Consider the following 27,435-nt stretch of genomic DNA (forward strand, 5'->3'; position numbering starts at 1 on the left):
TACAGAATAAATAGTTGCAGAATTTTCATATTTAACAAAATTGTTGATGGTCTGCATTATACAAGAAGTCCATAAAATATAAGAACAGCAATTATGCATCAAGCAGAATAAAAGCAACAATTTAAATAAAAAAATGTCATTGATTTACACTTTAGGCAGTTGGGAATGATAAAGTTAGAATTGTTAAGTAATCCCACAGTTTTCGTAAACTGAGATACTGAGTGTCAAGACCCATTTTTTGTGCCTAAGGTAAGTCAATTTACATACTGAATGGGGTGGTAGGAAGGTCTAGTGTGCAGGAACATAGTTTTGTGTGTCCACTCATCGGTTCACGTGACTTGTAATTACACTTCTAAGTGCATAACTTCCAGATAACTTGAGCTGTCTTCTGCAGTTTATTATGGGATCAATGCTTTCAAGGTGATAGCAGTTCTGACTTCAACAACAACAACAAAAAAAAATCACAGGAGTTACTGCCAGAGAACTCTTAACTCATTTTATTTTCAGTTTTTAATAAGATCTACCAAACTTGTTTCAGAAGTGGCATGAGGCAAGAAAGTCCAGAGTCGGAAAAGTTTCCTTGTGACTACACTGAAACTTTACAGTAAACTAAGAGATATTTTAGCAGTGGTCGGCACCAAGACCTTTCTTAACTTACTTTTCATACGAAAAATGTAAATCAAACCTCAGGTGTTGAGAATATTGCACTTTTCATCATTGTGTCAAACCAGTCTGTTTATTTCAGGAGAATATATGCTGTGTTGCCAATATGTTTAATTCAGGCTCCATTTATTTCTTTGGCAACCAGGTTTTACAAAGACGGATGAATGGAAAAACAGATTTTTGGAGAGGATGGAAAGAATATGCAGAAGGATTTGGGGACCCCAGAGAAGAGTTCTGGCTTGGTAAGTGGCAAAGTATTATATTTTACTTCTCAACAGTTTATCAAGTATACAAAGGTTTTTAAGCACAGCCAAATTCATTTTTTTCTAATTCTTATAGTTAAATTATATTCAACATATTATGGAGTATTTCATACTGATAAAAGACACACTTTAACGTATCACCCTACTGTAATGTTTTTAATGATTAATGAAGAGAAGTCAGATACTGAGAGCTATAACAGCTGACATGTTCCATTTAACCATGAAATCTATCTAACATGGAGCAGGTTCAGGGCAGTAATGATGTATTTAAACTGAAGCTGCAGTGTTAATCTTGCCAGACAGCGAAAAGTAATGTGCAGCAAATCATGAAGTAATATCCATTTTTATCCATACAGTGCAGTGATTCTATTTCCATTCGGTTAGACTTGGCATTGCATATACCCATAGAGCCATAAGCTGAAATGCACATGTACAGTGATGCCTGCAGGTGCCTAGGAATGCATATGATATCATGCACAACTGAATGCAAAGTCTAGCCAATTAATGTAAATTGAGGGATTATGAGAGACTAATTAGTTGAGGTCTCATTTGCATAATCACCATATCTATCCACCTGAATTTCTGCTATATAAGTGTGAGAGAAGGCAGTGAGCATTACTGTGCTATGGAAGAAGTCGTACAGCTTTAGGGTGGAAAGCTGCACAATCTATGACCTAAGTGCCAAAAGGTGTTGTATCGCAGCTCCTATAAGGTAAGTAGCCCTTCTTCAGCTTTAATTTATGAAATATAGCCACAGTTAGCTGTGGTGTTACTTAACTGCATGATAGATTAGTTTGGTTATTTCCTTTAGGAGACTTGTTGAACGTGGGAAGGATGTGTTAATACATGGATGGGCGATCGTTAGGCTGCAGGTACACGGGTAAGGAAAATGGTGTGCCGGAGGTTTGTTAAGCCTAATGGGAAACACACACACACAACAAGTACTCAAAGAACAAATGAAACCAGTCAGGCATGCCTTGTAATGGCAGTTTGTGTCAAATAATTTGTCTGGACTATAGCTTCTAAGTGTGGCACATGTGCCATGAGTTTTTTACAATGAGAGGAAACACACGTCATGTTGGTGAGTTGAAATGTTAAGGCTGTTGGGGTGTGAAGATCATTTTGTTAGCATTGTTATGGGTCTGACATTAGGTAAACTGCATAGTCAAATATCACCATCCTACAGACCCTCAGCATGGTATATGGATAAGGTGGATGCCAGTGTGGTAAGGGATTGCCTGGTGAACTCATGACCACCATACTAATTCCACTGCTTTCAATGCCTAAAGACTGAAACATAAGAAGGATAAAAAAAACAAGAAAATTCACTCTGTAGAGAAAGCATCTCATAAGGAAAAGTACTCTGAAACAGAGAATGAGGTGCTACTTTATAGCCACCATATCCATAGTTCCGGATACTGGCTAAGGCTCTTGCCGCCCCTATACTGCCTTTTTTAGGCAAGGTTCAAATGACAAATTGACCACTGTAACAGGAACAGGCAAGCAAAAACTGAGGGTAATGCCACTCAATGCTAGAAGTCTAAATCTCAAAATGCACTCACTTGAGGCACTACTTAAAATGGAGAACATTGATATCTGTGCAGTGACTGAGACCTGGTTCAAGGCTCCAGAGAGCACCCCTGCACTACCAGGCTAAAACTCATAGCACACTTTTCGGCCATGTAACCTGGACTGAAATACCAAAGGTGGAGGTGTGTCCATATTCATTAAGACTAGTTGCTCAGCATAATGCATCAGAGGTTATCCAAGTGCAACTAACTCTGGGCAAAACTGCAATCCAAATTGTAGTTTGCTACAGATCCCCCACCATGCCTCAGGATTCCCACTCCTCTTTTCTTGATGTACTGGAAAATATTAGGGTTCAACCAAACACCCTAATAATGGGTGACTTCAACTACTCCACCATTAACTGGGAAACCTACTCATGTACCAACTACTTAGCTCAACGCTTTCTGGAATTCATAAACTCCAATGCCCTGGATCAACTTATCCACATCCCTACCAGGGGCAACAATATCTTAGACCTAGTCATTACCAACATGAGTGACCGGTGTTACACACCTGAATTCAACTCCTCGTTGGTCCGATCTGACCATAAGCTAATCACCCTTGATATCCACATCCCGCCCCCACCCCCCATTAAGAAACCCATGGTAAAAAATTTCTCGAAAGCCAACTTCATGCTTCTTAAGACAGAAGTGGTGAACTTCATGACACCCATGCAGATGGACAATACAGTTACAACTGCTGAATCCTACACAAATGCACTCTATCAGCACTTACATAAGTGCATTGATCGTGCTATCCCAAACAGAACCAAGACGCTATCCTCCAAAAAAAAGGAAGCCAATCTGGTGGTCCCCTGCTATAAGCAAACTGTACAACAGAAGGAAGAAACTGTTGCAAAAGAGAGTAAAATCCCATGAGTGGAGGGGCTCCCTGGTCAGCCTCAGTAAGAAGCTGAGATCCCTTATAAGATCCTCCAAAGCTTGCTACGAAAACAAAATTGCCACTAATTCTAAGCACAACCACAAAGCATTCTATAGCTATGTCAAGAATCTCGATGGCAACACCCAGAATGGCTCTGAGTTACAGCACAATGGCATGAAAATTACAGAACCAAATGATATTGCTAGCATCCTGGCAGATAGGTTCAGTGTTAACTTTACCCCCCCCCCCCCTCACCCCCTAAAGGGCCCATATCTATACAGGAAGAATGCAGAGTCCCTGTAATCACAACTATGCAGGTAAAAGCTGCACTCTCTAAAGCCAAAAGCACAGCATCTATGGGACTGGACAACATCCCAGGCTGCGTTTTACACAAATTTCAGAATGATCTGGCTCCCCACCTAAGCACCCTGTTCAATAATAGCCTTGCATCAGCTTTTGTGCTCACTGAATGGTGCACAGCAACAGTTATCCCACTCCACAAAGTGGGATCCACCACTGATCCCAGGAACTATCGCCCTATTAGCCTGACGAGCCTGGTCTGCAAGGCCATGGAACGTATCATCATGGAACTCATAAACAAAAACATTAGTAACCTCCAAACTCTGGATCCCACCCAGTTCAGGTTTGTGAAAGGCAGATCATGCCTCCTGAACTTGATCGACTTCTGTGAGGCAGTCACCAAAGCTGTAGATGAGGGTAAGGCAGTTCACACAGCCTATCTTGACCTCACCAAGGCTTTCAACACCATCCCCCATTCTGGAATTATAGCTAAACTCACTAAACTAGGTATAAATCCCTACGTCACAAGATGGGTTGCCAACTGGCTCACTGACAGGACCCACACTGTAAAAGTTGCAGACTCCAAATCTGACCTCAAACCAGTGACAAGTGGAGTACCACAGGGTTCAGTCCTGGGACCTCTCCTGTTTGGTATCTACTTCTCTGAAGTACAGGCTAACACAGAAGTCCTCTGGCTAAAAAGTTCGCAGATGACTGCAAACTAGGAGCCATAGTCAAGCCCCTAAATGATGTGGACATCCTACAAAAGGGCCTCGCTGAGACAGATGCCTGGTGTCAGAGCCATGGCCTCAAGCTCAGTGCCAAAAAGTGCAGTGTCATCCCCTTTGGTAAAAACTCTGTACTCATGAACTATCACATAGGTAGCAATCTACTTAATAGACCTTGGTACCCAGGTGGACAGTAGTCTCTCCTTTGATAGTCACATCGCCAGAGTAGTCAGGAAGTCCTTCTGCGTGGCACACCTCATCATAAAAGGGTTCTCATCCAGGAAAAAAGAGGTCATTGTTCCCCTTTACTCAACACTCATTAGACCCACTATAGAGTACAATGCCCCTTTTGGAATGTACCTCACAAGACATCTGCAGCAGCTGGAAAGGCCACAGAAGTACCTCACAAAGAGAATTACTGGCCTCAAAAAAATGTCCTACACTGACCGTCTCAAAAAACTCCAGCTTTACTCCATAGCATATCGCCTACTCTGAGATGATCTCTACCTAACATATAAAGCTATGTCAAACCCAGAGCTGTTGGACATGCTACACCTAAAGAAATCCCAATTCCTGCGAGCTACATGCTCCAGGGGCCTAAACCTTGTCACCACAATAAACAGGACATGCTGGCGGGATAGATTCCTGTCCCAGAGACTTCCCATACTCTGGAACAGGCTACCCATCTATGTCAAGCAAAGTTCTTCATTAGCACTCTTCAAGAAAAATCTTGATGAGTGGATGGGAAATAGGAAATACACCCCGGGGATCACTTCTGTGTCTCTGCTCAACAATGACACAGGAAAATAACTTTCTTGGGTGGCGTAAGCCAGGGAACCTTGTTGGCTAGGCTTACATAGGCCCTTGGGCCGATAGCCTAGTACCTACCTATGAACCTATGAACTTATAGCTGCTGGCTCTTTTGGCAGAATCCTGCTGACCAAGTCTACTGAGACTGCACCTAGAAAAATCTTGTAGCAGGCATTAATGCTGTCAGTGGCCAGGACTATATGTATTTAATGGTAAAACAGTGAGTCATCAATATTACCTGTGCTGCGGAAAAAAATAGTCATTCACCTAGGACAAGAAGGGTGGTTGATGTGAGCTGGGCCATCAGTAGAGCCACCTCTTACAGAGAAGGGGGAGTTTCTGGCCTCTGTTAGATGCCGTGACACATATATAAGTTCCCACAGTGGGGTGCTGGATAACTGTGGTCTATATTGAAAGCCCAAAAGCTCTAGTCTCCGAATACATAAACACCGACACATATTCAGAGAACCACGAACACACTGAACGCCCTAAACTGTGAAATTCAAAAACCCAAACCATCATAGTTGTCCCACCCCACCACCCGCTACATGCAACCTACCCAAACAAACTAAATAAACCACATACATACACTATCCAAAACCCTACTTCTAACCCTAAACTAAACCCTACTTCTAACCCTACACTAAATCTTGCATATACCACCATTTTTGCACTTACCTTAACCCGCACCCTAACCCTAAGGTCCGTAACTATCGCACACTTACCTTAAGAAGCTATACCCAAACAAAATAAATAATCCACACACATACACTTAACAAAGCCCTACTTCTAACCCTACACTAAATCTCACATACATTACCATCTATGCACTTATTTAACCCGCACCCTAACCCTAAGGTCCGTAACTATCACACATATACCTTATGGAGCTATACCGCAGAAGGGCCAACCATGATGATTCGACATTTCGGATTTCGCTCTTCAGGATGATCATTGTTTTCGCGGTTCAATGAAGACCTGTCTGCATTTACGTATTCGGGTAAGTGCACCTACGAGGTTGTAATAGGGAACCAGATAACTGTACAGAGCTTCACTGGGATGAACAAATATCCATTGGAGATGCCCCAGGTATGTAACAGTCTTCCTGTATAATAGTAGTCTTACTTCCCCTTGCTCCATTACTCACTGGACAAGTTAGTGAATCTTTCCACTTTGGGTTATGAGGGAACATCAGAGATGCAACATGTATGGCCATCTACACAAGGTATGGTATTTAACTGTCTGGTCTGCTACATCTGGTGTTCATTTATGCTTCTGGTGCTGGTTCATACTTACACAGGGCATTGTGCTTTGCTGTGTTGATAGGTGATTCTCTGTGTGGTAGCACCACGGTTGAATTGTCACTACCTAGTGTTAGAGGGTCTTCAAGCTATGATGATGATGGTGGGAAAGAACTGGCATGGTCATGGAGTACAGTGTGTGTGTGTGTGTGTGTGTGTGTGTGTGTGTGTGTGTGTGTGTGTGTGTGTGTGTGTGTGTGTGTTGGACTCAGGGAATATGACCACTGCATCCCTCCACAGAGCACATACAGAATCTCTGTACCTGCAAACACCCAGGACACACACACACACAGACACACACACACACACACACACACACACACACACACACACACACACACACACACACACACACACACACACACACACACACACACACACATTACACAGGGAGGACAGGTTACTGGAAACACTCTCAGTCAGGGAAGTGTGATACTCCCAACAGGACATTTATCAAAATCTACAGTAGCCCCATTGAGTGGTGGTACATGCAGGCAGGGGGTTGGGTACTGGGACTCATTGGAAATATGGGTACCACCCTCCCCCGTCAGTTACTGTGTCAGTGGCTGTGGAGGCACAGGGTAGTACCACCTCAGCCATTTCAAAGATAGCCAGGCTGATGTAAGGTGACTGAGATGACCCCTGGGAGTGCATGTCCCATATGCATGATAATTATGACAGACTAAATCACATGCTAGGATGAGCCATGTTCTCTCATGCTCACCTGAGATGCAGCAGGCATGTCCATGAAGCTGTTCCACCTGTACCTTCACAAGTATGACCGTCATGGCTGTGGATGGAGTAGATCCACAGCCATGGTCCATCGTTCATCATCAGTTTGGATTACATATGATCACGCTTCAGATTCATTAACATTGACAAGTAATATCTCCATCTAATTTGATGCAAACAATCTCACTTGGGTTCAAGTCACACCAGGAACAAATAGAATGTCTTTTGTCATAAAAATATCTGTCATCGGTCAATTAATTTGACAGTCTTATATATAATAGTCTCAGGCAGCAACATTTTCTCAAGCACCAGAATCGTAATACAAATCTGGCAGCCCAAAATTAGTTGGATGAGACTCACTGTATTTGCACTTTGCTATTGCTCTGTAGGACACCAGAGACATGCGTGGATCTGGCTGGTTAAAGATTTTCTTGGTCATGTATACTGTACTTTCAATAGTACCATTTGCTTGCATATAATGACATTTTATGGACCAAAACATACTCTTTTTGCAAAATTTTGAAACCCCATACGTATGACTTGAGTCTCATTGCAAGTGATACAGTCAATAGGAATTCCCCAGCTGGAGAATATTGTCAGATCAAAATATGATTTGCTGACAGATTATTGAAGGCAAGTTGACTGCCTCAGTATTCCTTAAATAACAGTCTGCTACTACCAGCATATTTTTTTACATTTTGTTAAAATAAATCAGCTGCAAATCTTTGCTTTGTTCCTTTGGACAGTCACAATAAGAAATCCCATCCTTTGAGTGGGCTTGTGTTAAATACAGGATTGACAAATAGACATAGTTTTATAGGTTTATAGGTTCATTGGTATATACTAGGCTAATAACCACAAGGGTCTTTTTAAGCCTAGCCAAGAATCCCTAATGTATCCAACAAGTTTGGTGCCCTAAAGGTTGTTTTTAGGGGTATACATAAGCTAGGGCATGTGTGATCAAAGATTTCTGTGTTGCCTCTATACATTACAGACATAGGTTCAGAGGTTCATAGGTATATACTAAGCTAACAACCACTAGGGCCTTTTTAAGGTTCTGGTACCCTTGATAAGTGTAAGCAGGGACTTGGGAGATGAAACATTTACAAGCAGGGGCCTGACAGAAGAACCATTTACTGGCTGCTTGTGTCTATTAGAGAGAAAGAGACATAGGTAACAGACCAGGGGTTAATTTATGATTTCTCATTAGTTGGTTTAGTTTATACTTGAATAAGATCTGGGAAAAACTCTGCTTCACATGGACGGGATTCCTGTTCCAGAGAAGGGGTATACTCTGAGGCATATACCTGTCCTTCCAACATGTCCTAGTTATCTCTCAAGCAAGGTTTAAGTCCCTGGATTGGGTACTCTGATGATATTTGTTTTGTGGATATGCAATAGGTCCATCAGAATGGGATCCTGGGATAGATCATCTCTCGACCGTCTATAGGAGACAGAGTATAGGGATAGGGCTTTGACATGATCCGCATAGAACATGATGTTAATGACCTAGATTCCTTTGTGAGGAACCACTGATGACATTCCATTTGTTCTGTTACATTTGGCCACTTCACAGATATTCTTGCCATCTAACTGTACTTGGTCAACATGATGTTCTTCGTGGATTTTTCTTATGACTTCTGATATTTGTATAGCTTCTTATCCTTTCTGATCCTGGTACAAAAAGAGACCCTTGTGTTTTAACAAGCAAGATCTCACAACAAAGTATTTGTACAACAAATGAATTTTTGTGACTGTTTTCTTAGCTATCTGTTAAAAACTTATCCAATTATAATTTGCAGGTCTATGTTTTGCATAATTGCTTCTCTTAAGGATATCCATCCTGCAGGGTGTCACCAGCGCTCTAGACATTATAACTTTCCATATGCAGTTCTGCCTTCATCAGTATTTGATTTGTATTGTCTCACTCAATGGATTTCTGGGGATGGTATCTGTCACTATAATTGGTTCCTTTGGAGAATGAACTGCCTTGACATAAACAGTCACTAACAGTAAAAAAAAAAAACAAAAATACCACTTTATGCATTGCTGCTTATTTAGGGTTAAACTATTCCCGGCGCAATAAAGTCTGCTCTTCAAATTTTCCCTTAGAACTAGCCAGTTTTTTTAGTTTAGCACTAAAATCTGTTTCTTTGAGCTCAGCACTTGCTCAGAACTCATTGTAAGCACTAAATAAGCTACAAATTACTACAGCACTCAACTTTCCTCAATTGTCTAAAGGAATACAGTTTTTAGTACTTAATAAATAAGCACCTATCCAGGCATGTCAAAGGGTCAGCTCCCAGTGTTTTCTCCTGTCTACCTGATGAATCTGAGCATCTTGGGGCAATGCAGCAATTGCCTCATGTACACAGACAACCCTCTCCTCCTATCACCCAAAATTACAACCTGTGAGATATGCACTTATATAGCCAAACTGGAGCAATGCTCTCTTCACCCAAGACTGGACTAGACAGTCAAGAGGAGAAGGTAAACACTTGCTCCACACCACACTCATCACATAGGCCATCAAAACTTACACCACCAAAACACACACACATAGAAACACAAAACACACCCCTACATTTGCAGAGACTCTCAATAAAAATCTGCTCAAGCAACAGAGACCTCCAAAGCAGAAACACAAGCAACCTCCACCCGCCAACACAACCCAAATGACACATAGCCCACAAACTCAGTGTGCCACTCAACTACAGCCCATAAAGCATAACAACGTACCCAACACTCTAGTCATAGGTGACTCTATAGTCCCACTCACCAGGCTAAACAAGGAGAAAGTTACTGTCAGCTGCCTGTCAGATGCCAGGATCCACCACATAATGCACGCACTCAGGTCACTCCACAACAAGTGCATATATGACTCTGTCATTGTCCATGTTGGTCTGAATGACCTGAGACATACCTCTCTAGACTACATGAAAAAAGACATGGAGGAGCTCTCCGATCTTGTAGCCCAGGCAGGTATGACCCTAGGCCTGAGTAGCATCCTGCCATCACCCAGAATGATACCACAGTACAAGGACAAAATGATTGACTTCAACAATTGGCTAAGCTTCTGCTGTCATTCTAAGGGGCTCCAGTATCTGTCTGCCTGGGATGACATGATCGACAGACCATGATGCTTTGCCAGAGATGGTCTGCACCTGTCGCCCTTGGGATTCCGAATACTGGCTAAGGCTCTTGCCACCCCTATAGTGCCTTTTTTAGGCAAGGTTCAAATGACAAATTCACCACCTTAACAGGTACAAGCAAGCAAAATCGGAGGGTAATGCTACTCAATGCTATAAGTCTAAACCTCAAAATGCATTCACTCGAGGCACTCCTTATAGGTCCATAGGTTCATAGGCTGGTACTAGGCTATCTGCCCTAGGGCCTATACAAACCAAGCCATAACAATTCCCTGGCTATTTCTTCCCACACTATTTACTTCCCTGGACCCCTGTCTAGCAGGGTGACTGACGTGATCCCCGGGTTGAATTTCCTTTCTCCCATCCAATCATCAAGGTTCCTTTTGAAGAGGGCCAAAGAGGTGCTCTGCTTGACATGTATGGGCAGTCTATTCCAGAGTCTGGGGAGTCTCTGGGTCAGGAACCTATCCCTCCAGCATGTTTTGTTTATTGTGATGACAAGATTTAGATCCCTGGAGCTTGTGGCTCTGAGGGATTGGGATTTCTTTAAGTGTAGCATGTCCAACAGCTCTGGGTTTGACATGACCTTGTATGTTAAGCAGAGATCGCCTCGGAGTAGACAATATGCAACAGAGTATAGCTGGAGTTTTTTAAGGTGGTCAGCATAGGGCATCTGCTTTAGGCCTGTGATTCTTTTAGAGAGGTATTTCTGCGGCCTTTCCAGTTGTTGCAGATGTCTTGAGAGGTACATACCAATTGGGGCATTGTATTCTATAATGGGTCTAATGAGAGATGCATAGAGTGGGACAATGACCTCCTTTTTTCTGGATGAAAAGCCCTTAGTGATGAGGTGTGCCACATAGAAGGATTTCCTAACCGTTTTGGCGATGTGGTTATTGAAGGTGAGACCACTGTCCACCTGTGTCCCTAAGTTTCTTATCACATTTTCAGTGTTTAGTGTACTGCCACCTATGTGATAATTCATGGGTACATGTTTTTTCCCAAAGGGGATAACTATACATTTCTTGGCATTGAGCTAGAGCCCATGGCTCTGGCGCCAAGCATCTGTTTCTGTAAGGCCCTTTTGTAGAGTATCCACATCATTTGGGTAATCAATAATGGCTCCCAGTTTGTAGTCATCTGCGAACTTTGTTAGCCAGAGCCCCTTAGTGTTGGCCTGTACTTCAGAGAAGTAGATGCCAAACAAGAGAGGTCCCAGGACTGAACCCTGAGGTACTCCACTTGTCATTTGTCTGGAGCTGGATTTGGAGTCAGCTACTTTTACAGTGTGGGTTCTGTCAGTAAGCCAGTTGGCAACCCATCGAGTGATGTAGGGATTAATGCCTAGCTTAGTATGTTTATCTATGATTCCAGAGTGGGGGATGGTGTCAAAGGCCTTGGTGAGGTCCAGATAGGCTGTGTGGACTGCCTTACCCTTGTCCATGGCTCTGGAGACTGAGTTGAAGAAGTCAATAAGGCTCAGGAGACAAGATCGGCCCTTCACGAACCCAAACTGGGTGGGGTCCAGTGTTTTAAGGTTGCCAATGTCTTTGTTTATAAGTTCCATGATAATACGTTCCATGGCCTTGCATTTCAGGCTTGTCAGACTGATGCGGCGGTAGTTCCCGGGATCCAAGGTGGATCCCCCCTTGTGGAGTGGGATAACTGTGGCTGTGTGCCACTCAGTGGGCAAGAAGCCTGAGGTGAGGGTATGATTAAACATGACACTTAGGTGAGGTGCCAGTTCATTTTGTAGTTCATGTAGTACACAGCCTGGGATGTCATCTGGTGCCATGGATGCTGTATTCTTAGCTTTGGAGAGTGCATTTTTTACCTGTGTGGCCGTTATTACCAGAATTTGGCAATCCTCCAGTATTGAGATGGGCCATTAAGGAGGTGGGGGGGTGAAGTTGGCACTGAATCGATCTGCCAGGATACTGGCAATATCCTTGGGATCAGTATATTTAATGCCATTCTGTTGTAGCTCAGAGCAGATCTGAGCATTGCCATTTAGATTCTTGACATAGTTATAGAATGCCTTGTGGTTATCTTTGGCAATTTTATTTTCATAACTAGCTTTGGAGGATTTTATGAGGGATCTCAGCTTCTTACTGAGGCTGGTGAGGGAGTTTTTTGCATCCTGGGATTTTCCTCTTTTCTGCAACAGTTTCTTCCTTTTGTTGTAAAGTTTGTTTATGGCAGGGGACCACCAGATTGGCTTCCTTTTTTTGGAGGAGAGCATCTTGGTTCTATTTGGGATGGCACGATTCATTCATGAGTTGATGTGCTCATACAGTGCCTTAGTGTAGGACTCAGCAGTCGCACTTTCAGTTCTAGTCTGCATGGGTGTCATGAAGTTTGTAACTTCTGACTTGAGTAGCATGAAGTTGGCCTTGGAGACGTTTTTTACGGAGGTTTCCTTACTGGAGAGTGGGGGTGGGATGTGGATGTTAAGGGTGATTAGCTTATGGTCTGACCTGACCAATGAGGGGGTGACCATAGGTGTGGAGCATCGATTTTCCATGTTAATAATGACCAGGTCTAGGATATTGGAGCACCTGGTTGGACTATGGATTAGTTGATCCAGGGCATTGGAATTTATGAATTCCAAGAACCGTTGGGCAAAGGTGTTGGTGCACTAGTAGTTTTCCCAGTTAATGGCAGGGTAGTTGAAATCACCCAGTATTAGGGTGTTTGGTTGTATATTAATATTTTCCAATGTTTAGAAAGGTGTAGTAAGAATCTTGGGGCATGGTGGGGGATCTGTAGCAAGCTACAATTTGGATTGTAATCTTACCTAGTGTTAGTTGCACCCGGAGAATTTCAGATGCATTGTGTTGGGCAACTAACCTGGTGGTGTGAATATACTTGGTGAATATGGACACTCCTCCACCTTTAGTATTTTGATCCTGGTTTGGTAGCCGAAAAGTGTGGTAAGAGTTGTAGCCTGGTATTGCAGGTGTGCTCTCTGGAGCCTTGAACCAGGTCTCAGTTACGGCACAGATATCAATGTTCTCCATTTTTAGGAGTGCCTCGAGAGACTGCATTTTGAGGTTTAGACTTCTAGCATTGAGTAGCATTACCTTCAGATTTTGCATGCTTCTACCTCTTACATCTGTGCAGTGACAGAGACCTGGTTCAAGGCTCCAGAGAGCACCTCTGCATTACCAGGCTATAATTCATACCACACCTTTCGGCCACCTAACCTGGACCGAAACACTAAAGGCAGAGGTGTGTCCATATTCATTAAGGATATCCACACCTCCCAGCTAGTTGCTCAGCATAATGCATCTGAAATTATCCAAGTGCAACTAACTCTGGGCAAGACCGCAATCCAAATTGTAACTTGCTACAGATCCTCCACCATGCCCCAGGATTCCCACTCCTCACTTCTTGATACACTGGAAAATATTAGGGTACAACCCAACACCCTAATAATGGGTGATTTCAACTACCCCACCATTAACTGGGAAAACTACTCATGTACCAACTCCTTTGCTCAATGTTTTCTGGAATTCATAAATTCCAATGCCTTGGATCAGCTTATCCACACCCCCACCAGGGGCAGCAATATCCTAGACCTGGTCATTACCAACATGGGTGACCGGTGTTCCACACCAGAGGTCAATTTTTCATTGGTCAGATCCGACCACAAGCCAATCACCCTAGACATCCACATCCCAACCCCACCCCTCATTTGGGAAACCACCATAAAAAATGTATCCAAAGCCAATTTCATGGTTCTTAAGACAGAAGTGGCAAACTTCACGACACCCATGCAGACAGACAATAGAGGTACGACTGCTAAATCCTACACAAATGGACTTTATAAGCACTTACATGAGTGCATGGATCATGCTATCCCTAACAGAACCAAGATGCTATCCTTCAAAAAAAGGAAGCCAATCTGGTGGTCCCCTGCCATAAACAAACTCTACAACAGAAGAAAGAAACTGTTGCAAAAATGAGTAAAATCCCATGATTGGAGGAACTCACTTATCAGCCTCAGTAAGAAGCTGAGATCCCTCATAAAATCCTCCAAAGCTAGTTACGAAAACAAAATCACCACTGATTCTAAAGACACCCAGAAAGCATTTTATAGCTATGTCAGGAATCTCAATGGCAACACTCAGATCTGTTCTGAGTTACAGCACAATGGCACTAAATATACAGAAGCAACTGATATTGCCAACATCCTGGCAGATAGGTTCAGTGCTAACTTTACCCCCCTCTCACCCCCTAAAGGGCCCATCTCTATACTAGAAGAATGCAAAGTTCCTGTAATAACGGCTGCACAGGTAAAAACCACACTCTCCAAAACCAAGAACACAGCATCCATGGGACCTGACAACATCCCAGGCTGCGTTCTACATGAACTGCAGAATGAACTGGCACCCCACCTAAGCACCATGTTCAATTATAACCTCACCTCAGGCTTTGTGCCCACTGAATGGCGCACAGTGACTGTTATCCCACTTCACAAAGAGGGAGCCACCACGGACCCCGGGAACTACCACCCCATTAGCCTAACAAGCCTGGTCTGCAAGGCCATGGAACACATCATCATGGATCTTATTATACACAAAGACATTGGTAATCTCCAAACTCTGGACCCCACCCAGTTTGGGTTTATAAAACGCAGATCATGTCTCCTAAACCTGATAGACATCTTTGAAGCAGTCGCCAAAGCCGTAGACGAGGGTAAGGTGGTTCAAACAGCCTATCTAGATCTTGCCAAGGCTTTTGACACCACCCCTCACTCTGGAATTATAGATAAACTCACTAAACTAGGTATAAATCCCTATGTTACAAGATGGGTTGCCAACTGGCTCACTGACAGAACCCACACTGTGAAAGTAGCAGACTTCAAATCCGACTTCAGCCCAGTGACAAGTGGAGTACCACAGGGTTCAGTCCTGGGTCCTCTCCTGTTTGGTATCTACTTTTCGATGTACAGGCTAACACAGAAGGTCTTTGGCTAATGTAGTTCACAGATGAGTGCAAACTAGGAGCCATAATCAAAACACCTAACTATGTGGACATCATAAAAAAGGGCCTCATGGAGAAAGATGCCTGGTGTCAAAGCCATGGCCTCAAGCTCAATGCCAAAATGTACATTGTTATCCTCTTTGGTAAAAACTCTGTACCCATGAGCTACCACATAGGTGGTAATCTACTTAACACTGAAAGTATGATAAGAGACCTTGGGGCACAGGTGGACAGTAGTCTCTCCTTTGATAATCACATTGCCACAGTAGTCAGGAAATCCTTCTATGTGGCTCACCTCATCACAAAACATTTCTCATCCAGGAAAAAAGAGGTCATTGTTCCCCTCTACCACCTACTCATCACTCATTAGACCCATTATAGAGTTCAACACCCCTTTTGGTATGTACCTCACAAGACATCTACAGCAACTAGAAAGGCCGCAGAAATACCTCACAAAGAGGATTACCAGCCTCAAACAGATGCCCTACGCAGACCATCTAAAAAAACTCCAGCTTTACTCCATCGCATATCTCAGAGGCGATATCTGCGTAACATACAAAGGTACGTCAAACCCAGAGCTGTTGGACATGCTTCACTTAAAGAAATCCCAATCCCTCCAAGCTACATGCTCTAGGGACCTAAACCTTGCCACTACAATAAACAGAACATGCTGGAAGGATAGATTCCTGTCCCAGAGACTTCCCATACTCTGGAAAAAACTACCTATCTATATCAAACAAAGCTCCTCATTAGCACTCTTCAAGAAAAATCTTGATGATTGGATGGGAAATAGGAAATTCACCCAGGGATCACCTCTGTGGCTCTGCTTGACAGGGGCACAGGAAAATAATTTTCTTTGGTGGTGAAAGCCAGGGTACCTTGTTGGCTAGGCTTATATAGGCCCTAGGGCCAATAGCTTAGTACCTACCTATGAACCTATTGACACCTTAGAGGAATCTTATCCACATTGTTTAGATTTATCAGTGATACCTGTATTGTTTTTGTCCATCTGCAGATGAAAACATCGCAGGCCTAATACATAACATGAAAAAATTTACAGGCCCATGCTCTTGCTATGTATTTCTTTTCAGTTCAGTAATATCTTTCCATACGACTGAAGTCAAGTTTCTAGACAAAAGCGAAAGGTTTCATGTTGCCAACAACGTGTTAATATAAAGCTGCTCCAGTGTAATAAGTGCTAGAGTCTGTACTAATCACAGCTGGTTTACTGACTGTTATGGTCAAGTACCAGTATGAACAATTACATAGACTTAACCCTTTGGAAAGCCTGTATTTGGGCAATACCCAGTGTCCATGATGCAGTTTTCTTTAGCAGTTCTAGGAGGGGCCAAAGCACTATTAACAGTTCACATACATTTTTTCATATAATTTACCGCATCAAGCATCTGTCAGAGGTCTATGACATTACATGGACATAGAAACTCTCATTCCTTTACTTTATTTGAGGTGTTCTCTCATATTATACAGCAGTTCCTTTAATTAGTCAGAATGTTGTCAACTGAGGAAGGGGATCCAGTGAATGCAGAAGTCCATCTGTTATAGGGTGGTATTAGTAGAAGAAACTAAATCAAGTTAAATGCAGGCAGATTTTTTTAGCCAGTAAGTTTTTTTGTAAGCTTCCATAATGGGGTGGGAGGGGACTAAGAGGGTATGTCCACTGGATCTACTAGTTAATGGATGGGGGAGGGTGTAAAGCTGAGGTTCCAGCTTACAGTCAATCATAACTGTGGCTAGCAGCAGAAGTGCAGTCCATTCATTGCAGGTGAGGCTGTTTATTGTGCCAATGTGCTGGTTCTGATGAGTTGGTCGTTACTGTGGTCCTTGTGACACCAACATCCATAACTTGGTCTTATTCCTACCGTATGGCATGGATAAGATTAAAATTATTTTAGCAACATTGAAACTGATTACTCATGATTGTGTCAAGTAATTTAAAACTGAATGTTCTATGATTCTATACCCCAAACTACTATGTATTGCAGAGTCTACCAATGTATATCCCCAAAACTCAAAGAAGTGGGACAGTTTATTGCTTAAATTTATTTGGGCACTCTATATACCCAGGGAGCCCTCTATCGGTCAACTACAGCCTGCAACATCTGGGAGGATTGCGGCTTCCTAGCCTAACAATCACACACCAAGCTGCTATAATGAGTTGGGTTGGCAAACAATATATCAAGGGTACACCAGCTCCTCAGGTGGCTTGCTTAAGTGAATACATTTTTTCCTCATTGAGACCACAATGACTTAGTGAGGAACTCATTCTAGAGGCCCAACACTATTCTGCACTGTATGCCATAGTGAGAGCCATGTATAATAAACTACAAAGTATTGGCTGCTCCCAGTACCTTAGTATGGTCTTCAGAGCAGAGCAGGTTTTCCTACAATCTTTATCTAATACCAAAGAATGAATGACCTTATTGCTATCCTTTGAAGCCCACCCCAATTTGCTCCTGTCTGACACTCTTTCCCGACCTCAAAATGGATAGAGTGAGGGCTTCATTTTTCATTTCAGATGTACACATTGACAGGCTTTAAGTCCATGTCTGACTTATTTTCTGAATACCTCCCACCTAAACACCATTTCCTTTTTTGTGTTCAAATCTCACACATTTGTGACTCAGGCACTGATGCACAGTCAAGAAAAGCGATCCTATAATTCATGGTTCTAGGCACTTTTATAGCCAAGAATAAAGGGGTGCTGCCAAAGGCCAGTTTGGACTTATAGGATTATACTTGGCCCTGATAACCAAGTTATAAAACTTAGTGCCTGAGCTGTTCAGACCCTGAGAAATGTGGGTAAGTAATGTCACCTCATTAAATGTCACAAGGATCTTGAAACTTTTAGTGAAACTTTTAGTCTCCATACACTCAAGGCTTTTCACCTGGAGGTGCCATCAACAGTTTTTCATCACCCCAGACTGTGTTGACCAGTGTAAACCTACTTTTAAAGCACAGTGTTGGAGGTGTTGTCAGATGGGATTCAAGCTACCTGGAAGCATACAATTTGGGAATACACTAAGATTATGGAATTTTGGAATGAGTTCTGGTAAAGAGTGGGAATATTATATCTATTGGTGCAGGAAGATAAAGAGTCTTAAGGTGTTTATGGGTTACAACATGGGAAATCACTATTCCCCTCTCCATTGGAAAAATGTCATCCCATCTCCAATAAGTGAATGTTGGCAACTTCTTCAAGGGAAATTACTGGATGAACTCAAGGCTACTAGGAAACAAGGTAGAGAGGTCTATATTGACAAAACATAGAAGGAATTCATGTCCCTTCTGAAACTAAGCACCCTACAAATGTGTGATATCTAGTAGTGTGTCTCCATGAAGTTAGATCCTAACAAGACCTATGGTCTTCTTTACAGATGTAGCAACCCAGCCATCCAGGTCACAGGTGACACGACATCCCAGCTCTCTGCTATATATTGGGCAGAGCAAACCTAGGAGTATAAGTATTAACTACTAAAGAACCTGTTACAGTTGTTCTATATTTTCATAACTCAGCTGGCTGTATTAATGAAAGTTTTGTTTAGAAAATAAGTTGATTCATAAGTGACAGATAAGAAATCCTAATTGTTAACATAGTATATTAAATAATGCTGCTTTAGTATGCTATCTGACCTTTGAATGTATTTATTACACAGGGGTTAGAAAATGTAAATGAATGTATTTATTACACAGGGGTTAGAGAATGTAAATGAATGTATTTATTACACAGGGGTTAGAGAATGTAAATGAATGTATTTATTACACAGGGGTTAGAGAATGTAAATGAATGTATTTATTACACAGGGGTTAGAGAATGTAAATGAATGTATTTATTACACAGGGGTTAGAGATGTAAATGAATGTATTTATTACACAGGGGTTAGAGAATGTAAATGAATGTATTTATTACACAGGGGTTAGAGAATGTAAATGAATGTATTTATTACACAGGGGTTAGAGAATGTAAATGAATGTATTTATTACACAGGGGTTAGAGAATGTAAATTAATGTATTTATTATACAGGGGTTAGAGATGTAAATTAATGTATTTATTACATAGGGGTTAGAGAATGTAAATGGTCATCAACTATGTAATTTAGTCATCAAATGTAAAAGCACATCCATATTCTAAGGCACTGTTTCAAACAGTCATAATTCAAAATAAATTAAAATAAAGATAAAAAAGCTGAATGTTCTTTTATGTGTACAGGGCAACACATATTGTGCTAGACAAACTGCTGGACACTGAATTGGTTTGGCCACTTATTTCCCTGGGTAGTTTCCTACCCCTTCTGTTGCTGGTCTCCTAGTTTCAAATGATGGCAGTCAGTGTATAAACCATCTTATGCTTATTGGCAACCCTTTATGGCTACTAGGGAATTGCACCAAAAGTGAGAGGAATAGATGTGTATTTAAAATGGAGGCAGACCTCTCACATCTCTCATCTATCCTGGTTGCCTGTAAGTACTACCTACCCTCCGCTCCACACCATACATCACACAAACAAAACTACTTATGCTGAGGTACACTGTATAATTTTCCAAAGTCTCTTAGGCCCCCAATAAATATAATACTGCATCCAGACTGCAGTACTGCAATCGCACATCAGCAGTGAAACCCATTAATATTTCCATCGTAAACACAGGTCACCAAAACAATACACAGAAGCTTCTAAGCTGTGCTAACATAATACATATTATAATGTCCTCATCATAGGACACTCGGTGCTTCTGAGCTGCCTTAACATACTAATACATATTATAATTTCCTTGTCATAGGAGACTCAGTGCTTCTAAGCTGCCTTAACATGCAAATACACATTGTAATGTGCCCATCGTAGGAGACTCATTGCTTCTAAGCTACCTTAACATCCTAATACATATTATTATGCCCTCGTCGCAGGAGACTCAAGTGCTTCTAAGCTGCCTTAACATTCTAATACATATTATAATGTCCTCATTATAGGAGACTCAGTGCTTTTAAGCTGCCTTAACATCCTAATATTTATTAAAATGTCCTCATCCTAGGAGACTCAGTGCTTCTAAGCTGCCTTAACATTCTAATACCTATTATCATGTCGTTGTCATAGGAGACTCGGTGCTTCTAAGCTGCCTTAACATCCTAATACATATTACAATGTCCTCGTTGTAGGAGACTCAGAGCTTCTAAGCTGCCTTAACATCCTAATACATATTATCATGTTCTCATCATAGGAGACTCATTGCTTCTAAGCTGCCTTAACATCCTAATACATATTATAATGTTCTTGTCATAGGAGACTCAGCGCCTCTAAGCAGCCTTAACATTCTAATACATATCATCATGTCCTCATCGTAGGAGACTCAGTGCTTCTAGGCTGCCTTAACATCCTAATACATATTATAATGTCCTCGTCTTAGGAGACACACCACTTCTAAGCTGCTGTAACATCCTAATACATATTATAATATCCTCGTTGAATGGGACTCATTGCTTCTTAGCTGCCTTAACATACTAATAGATATTATAATGTCCTTGTCGTAGGAGACTCAGTGCTTCTAAGCTGCCTTAACATCCTAATACGTACTATAGTGTCCTCGTTGTAGGAGACTCAGCACTTCTAAGCTGCCTTAACATCCTAATATTTATTAAAATGTCCTCATCCTAGGAGACTCAGCACTTCTAAGCTGCCTTAACATTCTAATACATATTATAATGTCCTCCCCGTAGGAGACTCAGTGCTTCGAAGCTGCCTTAACATCCTAATATATATTATCATGTCTTCATCACAGGAGACTCAGTTGTTATACATATGGATGCTTGACTCACTAGAGTAAAGTCAGTTGTCTTTTAGATTTCAGAATTTGTGAAATCACCTGAGCATTTCAACCCTTTCACATCAAAAATGATTACAACCACATCTTTGCATATATGGAAGTGAATCATCTTTCTGATGCTCCACCTTGGAATACTCCTTGGAATACATGAAGAGGGTTATGGCCAAGCTCTCTTTATAGTCATGTGAAGTAGCTACATGTAAAGTAGCTAGACTGGAGCAGCATCCCACATTCAACGTAAATGATGTCACAACACAAGCATGAAATAACTGAAATGAACAACTGGCTTGGTAATTGATGACATTTGCGGGGATCCTATGTTTGTCACCCTGTGAAATGTTAAAACACTCCTACTGCTTTCCTAGGGATTGCCTGTACCTTATTTACTCTGCGATAAGAAGTGACCTCAAAAAGATAACTAGAGAACTAAGGGGAAAGGATACCCATTGGCTAAAACAGTTTCTACCTATTATGCCTCTCAACCTAAAAAAAATATCAGTCAAATCAATATCAATGTGTCACTGCTCAGTGTTAGAAGCCTAATCAAATGTCTGAATGTGCTGGAAACCTTCACAACCTTTGAACAGATCCACATTTGATTTGCATAGTTATTGAAATGTGGTTCCAATCTAAAGATAACACTACCTGGGTTTAATGCCTATCATTCATTTAGACCATCATAGGTTCATAGGTTGGTACTAGGCTATCGGCCCTAGGGCCTATACAAGCCTAGCCATAACAATTCCCTGGCTATTTCTTCCCACAGTATTTACTTCCCTCTGCATTGGTGCCTCTTGAGGAGGAATATCATAAACCCATCACTTCCTATGTAATTGTCCAAGGCAGTGACCTTGAAGTCCTGCAAATTTTAAGTATCTATGAATAAATGTAAATACCACATCTTCGCCAGCTACAAAAGACCATCAGTGACCCATCAACCCATGATACTTACCTTACTAAATAAAATTCCCCAAATGTTGAATATAACTGACTTGTTATGAGTGACCTCAATTACTTATCTATAAATTAGCAAATACATACTACAAACAACAGGCATATATATTGGTTCCTAAACTTCATCAAAGCAAACTCTCTTGAATAAATAATACCCTCCTTAACTAGGAATGCAAATCTACTCAATTTAATTCTTCCTAGTAGAGCCCAAATATGATCTTATAGCTACTGTTTCCCCCATCACTTATTAAATTTTACCAATGTGACATCATATTCTTCTTAAGGACCCAGCCCCAGACATGCCCAAATTCAGCTTTGTTCAGGGATTACTTCAAGGTCAAACTCCTGCAAACAGCTAACAGCATGATAAATTTTAAGCGCTCACCACCCCTACAGACACCATGGCTAGTGCTATAGCTTATACCATTGATTTCTACTCCCACCTAAATTCATGTGTAGAGGTATCTACCCCCATCTGCCACAAATACAGAGTTTAAAAGCAAGACCCTATTGTAGCCCCCTGCATTAATAAATTATAGCAAGTAGAAAAAATGTTGACTCAAAAAATAAACTTAAATCACCCTGCAATAAAAATTGATCTCAAAAAAGATAAGTTGAGAACTAAGGAAAAGGATCCAGTCCCACAAGGCAAAATATGAACTAAACATCTTTCCAGTATCCAAGGACAGCCACAAAGCATTCTTTAACTATATCAGAACTCTTAGGAACTACACCCACCTGTGCGATTACCTTATGTCTAATGGTACCACCCTCCAAGACCCTGGGGAAATCACAGATATACTATTAGAAATGGTTAGCTTGACTTTACCACCCCCCTCCCATTTCACCCTCACACCACTCAATTAGCATCACATACTGTGATTATTTTGAAGCAAGTCTTGAAAATCTTTTAAAACATTGAGAGTATTTGCCTTATGGGTCCTGCACAAGATATTGAGTTACTGTTTTGTTAGTATGAAACACTATTTCACTGCCCCCCCCCACAAACCTGTTCAACTTTATCCTGTCAACAGGGTATTACCAAGGGCCTAGAAACCTGCTGATGGCATACCCCTCCACAAAGGCGGCCATGACATTGTTCCAAGAAACCACAAACCAATTAGTTTTGCTAGTACCATTTGTAAAATAATGGATCATATAATCGTGGAACTTATAAATATAAGGATATTGATAGCTTACAATTCCTGGACCCAGACCATTATTGCTTTGCAAACGGTAGAGCTTGCCTCCTTTACAAGGTGGATTCCTAAGGGAAAAATCACAGCTGTATGCGATGAAGGTGAGTCTATGCACATTGCTTTCCTGAATCTGGTCAAGGCCTTTGATAATATTCGTATCTTTGGCATTATAGAAAACCTGTTACAGTTGAATTTAACCCTTTACATAACTTATTGGATAACAGATTGAGTTGTAAACAGAACACGCACTATGAAGGTTGGCACACTTTCCTGTAAAAGTTTTTTTGTAAGTGACATCCTCAAGGGCTCCATGCTGAGACCACTACTCTTTTGCATTCAGATCAGTGGTATGAAACCTGATGTCAAAAGCCTGTGGTTAACCGCACTTGTTAATGACAGCAAACACACAACTGTCTTCAGCTCACCTGAAGATATGATGTCAAAAGCCTGTGGTTAACCACACTTGTTAATGACAGCAAACACACAACTGTCTTCAGCTCACCTGAAGATATCTACATTTTCCAAAAAAATCTAGCTCTTAATAAAACATGTTGCCTGGATCAAGGACATGCAAAGAAATTCAGTAATTTCGGGAAGAAGATGCACCCCCCCCCCCAAATAAAAAACAAAAAAAAAACTAAATACATGCTCTAGAAATCTGCATAGATAAAGGACACTCATTTGACCACCAAATTTTGACTACCACTAGGAAAACTCTCTAATCAACCCAGCTAATTAATAAAGGCATATCATTCACGTCAAAGAAGTAATTCTCCCAATTTACTCCTCCTTTATCTGGTGTATTTACAAATATAGTGGGCCCTTTTATATGTATCTGTCTAGATATGTGATTTAGTTAAAAAACCTCAAAGTTTCTTTACAAAAAAATTCTTAGGTAAAAGCTCCCTGAGCTACATAGAATGACTCAAAACACCATCTCAGTACTCTGTCTCTCTCTTAAAGACTTCTGTGTTGTAATCTGTATTTGATATACAAGGGAGTAAATAAGCTTGTGACATTTCCTCTCTTACATACTTTGTAACATTGGTAATACCACAAATGCCCACTATAATGGCCTGATTCCACTCTGAGACACAAACAGAACGTATTGGCAAGATCAGTATCTCTCCTATATACCCTACTGTGGAATAGGCATCCTCTCCACATCAAACAAAGTTACTCAATCTCTCTTAAAGCATAATCTTAACAACTACATGGGGATGTATAAAACCAAAAGAAAATTCAATGCAAATACAGTAAGGTGCAAGGCCAAAATATTCTGTAAAGCAAAAAACAAATGTCTAGCACTCTTCATCGGCGAAGCAAGCAACTTTATTGTAATGATTTAATAAAAAATGTATCACAAACAACAATTCAATAAATAAATAAATCACCACCTAACCCCTCCCCCAATTAATAACAAATCCAACCACAGAATGTCATTTAACACAGGGGAAAATAAAGCACCTAAACGAACTATGCAACTCCATTCTTTAATATATCATGCCAACCCAACTTGTTAAAACCCTAGTAGCATATCCCATCTATAGCAGTGAACCTAAATGTGTCAGGTGGCAGAATCCATAAGAGTATGTTTATATAAAGCGCTAGAAAAATGACAATTCCTATTATCACTGAGATGTTCAAAGTACGAGTTTTAAATTGTGGCAAACTCTGTCACATAAAAAGTAGAACAGGTACACTCTACCAAATATCTAACCCATTCAGAAGTGTTAAGGTATTTAATTTTAAAAACTCAAGCTGTATTAGAAAAAGAATCAGTAAGGGAATTGTTAATCAATGAAGACATGGTTTCCACTGCTTTAATTGCAAAGATTTCTGGGTGTAGCTGAGATTGTAGAACTGCTGTAGGTGTTTTGATTATAATATAAAATGCACTTCTAAATTGTTAAGGATAGTTTTCTTTATTTTATGGACTGAACTGGTAGATTAAGTTACTACCAGTACTTTTAGTTGGAATGTTAATACTAGGGGGATTGGGTATTACCCAGAATTTCGTGGTGGTGTCTATTTTTAGACTGGATGAAAAGCCAACCACATTGAGTATAGAAAGAGTCTTCAGAATGCACTAATAAACAGAAGCAACATATTCACCATTTTAACCCTTCATACAGAAACAAAGATTAGCATAAATGTGTGCACCATTAGCATAGGTTCATAGGTTCATAGGTAGGTACTAGGCTATTGGCCCTAGGGCCTATGTAAGCCTAGCCAAACGGTAACCTGGCTTTTGCCACCCAATAAAATTATTTTCCTGTGCCCCTGTCAAGCAGAGCCATAGAAGTGATCCCCGAGGTGAATTTCCTATCTCCCATCTCATAGTCATTAGTTATATCACAGAACTATGTCCTGTCGCATATGTTCAAATTCTGGATATGTATTACCATTTGATGAATTTGCTTTTCAAGATGATTTCTTCTAATAGCCACTGGTGCACATGTTATGGACATAACTATGAAATAAGCATCTGGGACTTATGTTGTGAAGTGAGTACCTGAGGATCTAACTGAGTGATATAGAGATGAATAACCAGTGGACGCATCTCACATTGTGGGAGATGAATTGAGGTGTTTCACTGCAGTAACATCTTTGGTGGGAATAGGAAAGCCAGCCCCAAGGGCACAAAGTGTTGACTCAGCCTTAATGAAGACACGCATGTTGTAAGACAGCAGTGTGAGCACAGAGCTGCCACCATTTGAGACAGACATGTTTTCAGACAGCAGTGTGGGCACAGAGCTGCCACTATTTGAGACAGGCATGTTTTCAGACAGCAGTGTGGTCACAGAGCTGCCACCATTTGAGACAGGCATGTTTTAAGACAATAATGTGGGCATAGAGCTGCCACCATTTGAGCAGGCATGTTGTAAGACAGCAGTGTGGGCACAGAGCTGCCACCATTTATCGCACTGCATATTTAGCATGGAGAGTATGAGCAAACATTAATTATCTTTAAAAGCTATGGATGATGGCTACCTCATGTTTGACTCCTGCCTATTGCCTCTTCAACATTAACAATAGTTGGCTAAAGGATAACTTCCATAGAAATAGGGGAAGTCAGTCCGTTCTCTTCTTATTAGTAGACTCATCATGGCATCAAGACTGTCAGCAATTTCATTAGAGTTGTTTGTATCAGTAAATAGTTCTCAGCACCAGACTGTCAAAATGAATCAGTGATTTCAGACAGCATTCATCTTTCTTTCTTTCTGTTCTTTTTTTATCAAGGTAATGAAAAGATCCACAACCTAACAAAGCAAAATCGCTACAAGCTTCGCATAGACCTACGTGCACAGGCAGAGTCTGCTTATGCTGAATATGATGACTTCAGGATTGACAATGCCACAAAGTATTACAAACTGCATCTTGGGAAATACAGTGGGAATGCTGGTAAGGACTGCACTGTTGGATACACTTAGTCTGCACCTTATGGTAAACAGTAGGCAAATGCAACAGTCAAAAGAAAATAGAAAAAGAAACTTCCGTCATACTGCCATCATGCATTTACCTTTAATTTATCTCTGCCTACACAGGAGCTCTGGAAGATCATATTCCAATTTCCTACAGAGGAGTAATAGCTACATCCTAAGCTTTTTGACAAAATCAGTCTACAAACTTATGGTAGAAACTAATGTTCATATCTCTGGAGTAATAAGGCTACCAAAGAAGCATAAGCAATTAAATGGTTCAGGACAGCTACATATATCATGTATGTAATGTTGAAAACTTTAGTCCCCAACTATACAACAATATAGGGTGTGATTCCAAAATAGACAGTGAATTTTGAATCTGGTTCTTTCATCATTAAAACAGTTTCATTAGACCATCCCATGATGTGATGGGTGCACCCCCATACCACTGCTACTCATATTTACTAACTGCAAGATTGACATACCTTGGAGTAAGGAGAATAGTTAAATGTATCCTAGCTACAGTATTATTATATATTCTTCAGTTTATCTGTATCATTTTGCTGTAGTGGTCAGAAAGATTCTTACCACTCATGTAAACTGCTTACTTGAAGACAATTGTGCTTTCCTTGGAAG

At 41.1% G+C, this 27,435-nt stretch overlaps 1 protein-coding gene across 5 annotated transcripts in view; it reads left to right on the forward strand.

The window, feature by feature from the left end:
* LOC122811371 (tenascin-like) overlaps nucleotides 1–26,823 on the forward strand; it is a 641,082-nt gene extending 614,259 nt beyond the window's left edge. For all 5 annotated transcript variants that reach the window (XM_044083172.1, XM_044083170.1, XM_044083171.1 and 2 more), the window contains 2 exons: nucleotides 809–905; nucleotides 26,618–26,823. In XM_044083172.1, coding sequence (XP_043939107.1) covers nucleotides 809–905; nucleotides 26,618–26,808 — 288 coding nt within the window. In that variant the 3' untranslated portion in view covers nucleotides 26,809–26,823. The remainder of the gene's footprint in view (nucleotides 1–808; nucleotides 906–26,617) is intronic.
* Nucleotides 26,824–27,435: the final 612 nt, after the last annotated feature.

Source organism: Protopterus annectens, chromosome 9.part0 (genome assembly GCF_019279795.1).
Source record: "Protopterus annectens isolate FY-2018-M chromosome 9.part0, PAN1.0, whole genome shotgun sequence".
NCBI classification, from domain to species: Eukaryota; Metazoa; Chordata; order Ceratodontiformes; family Protopteridae; genus Protopterus; species Protopterus annectens.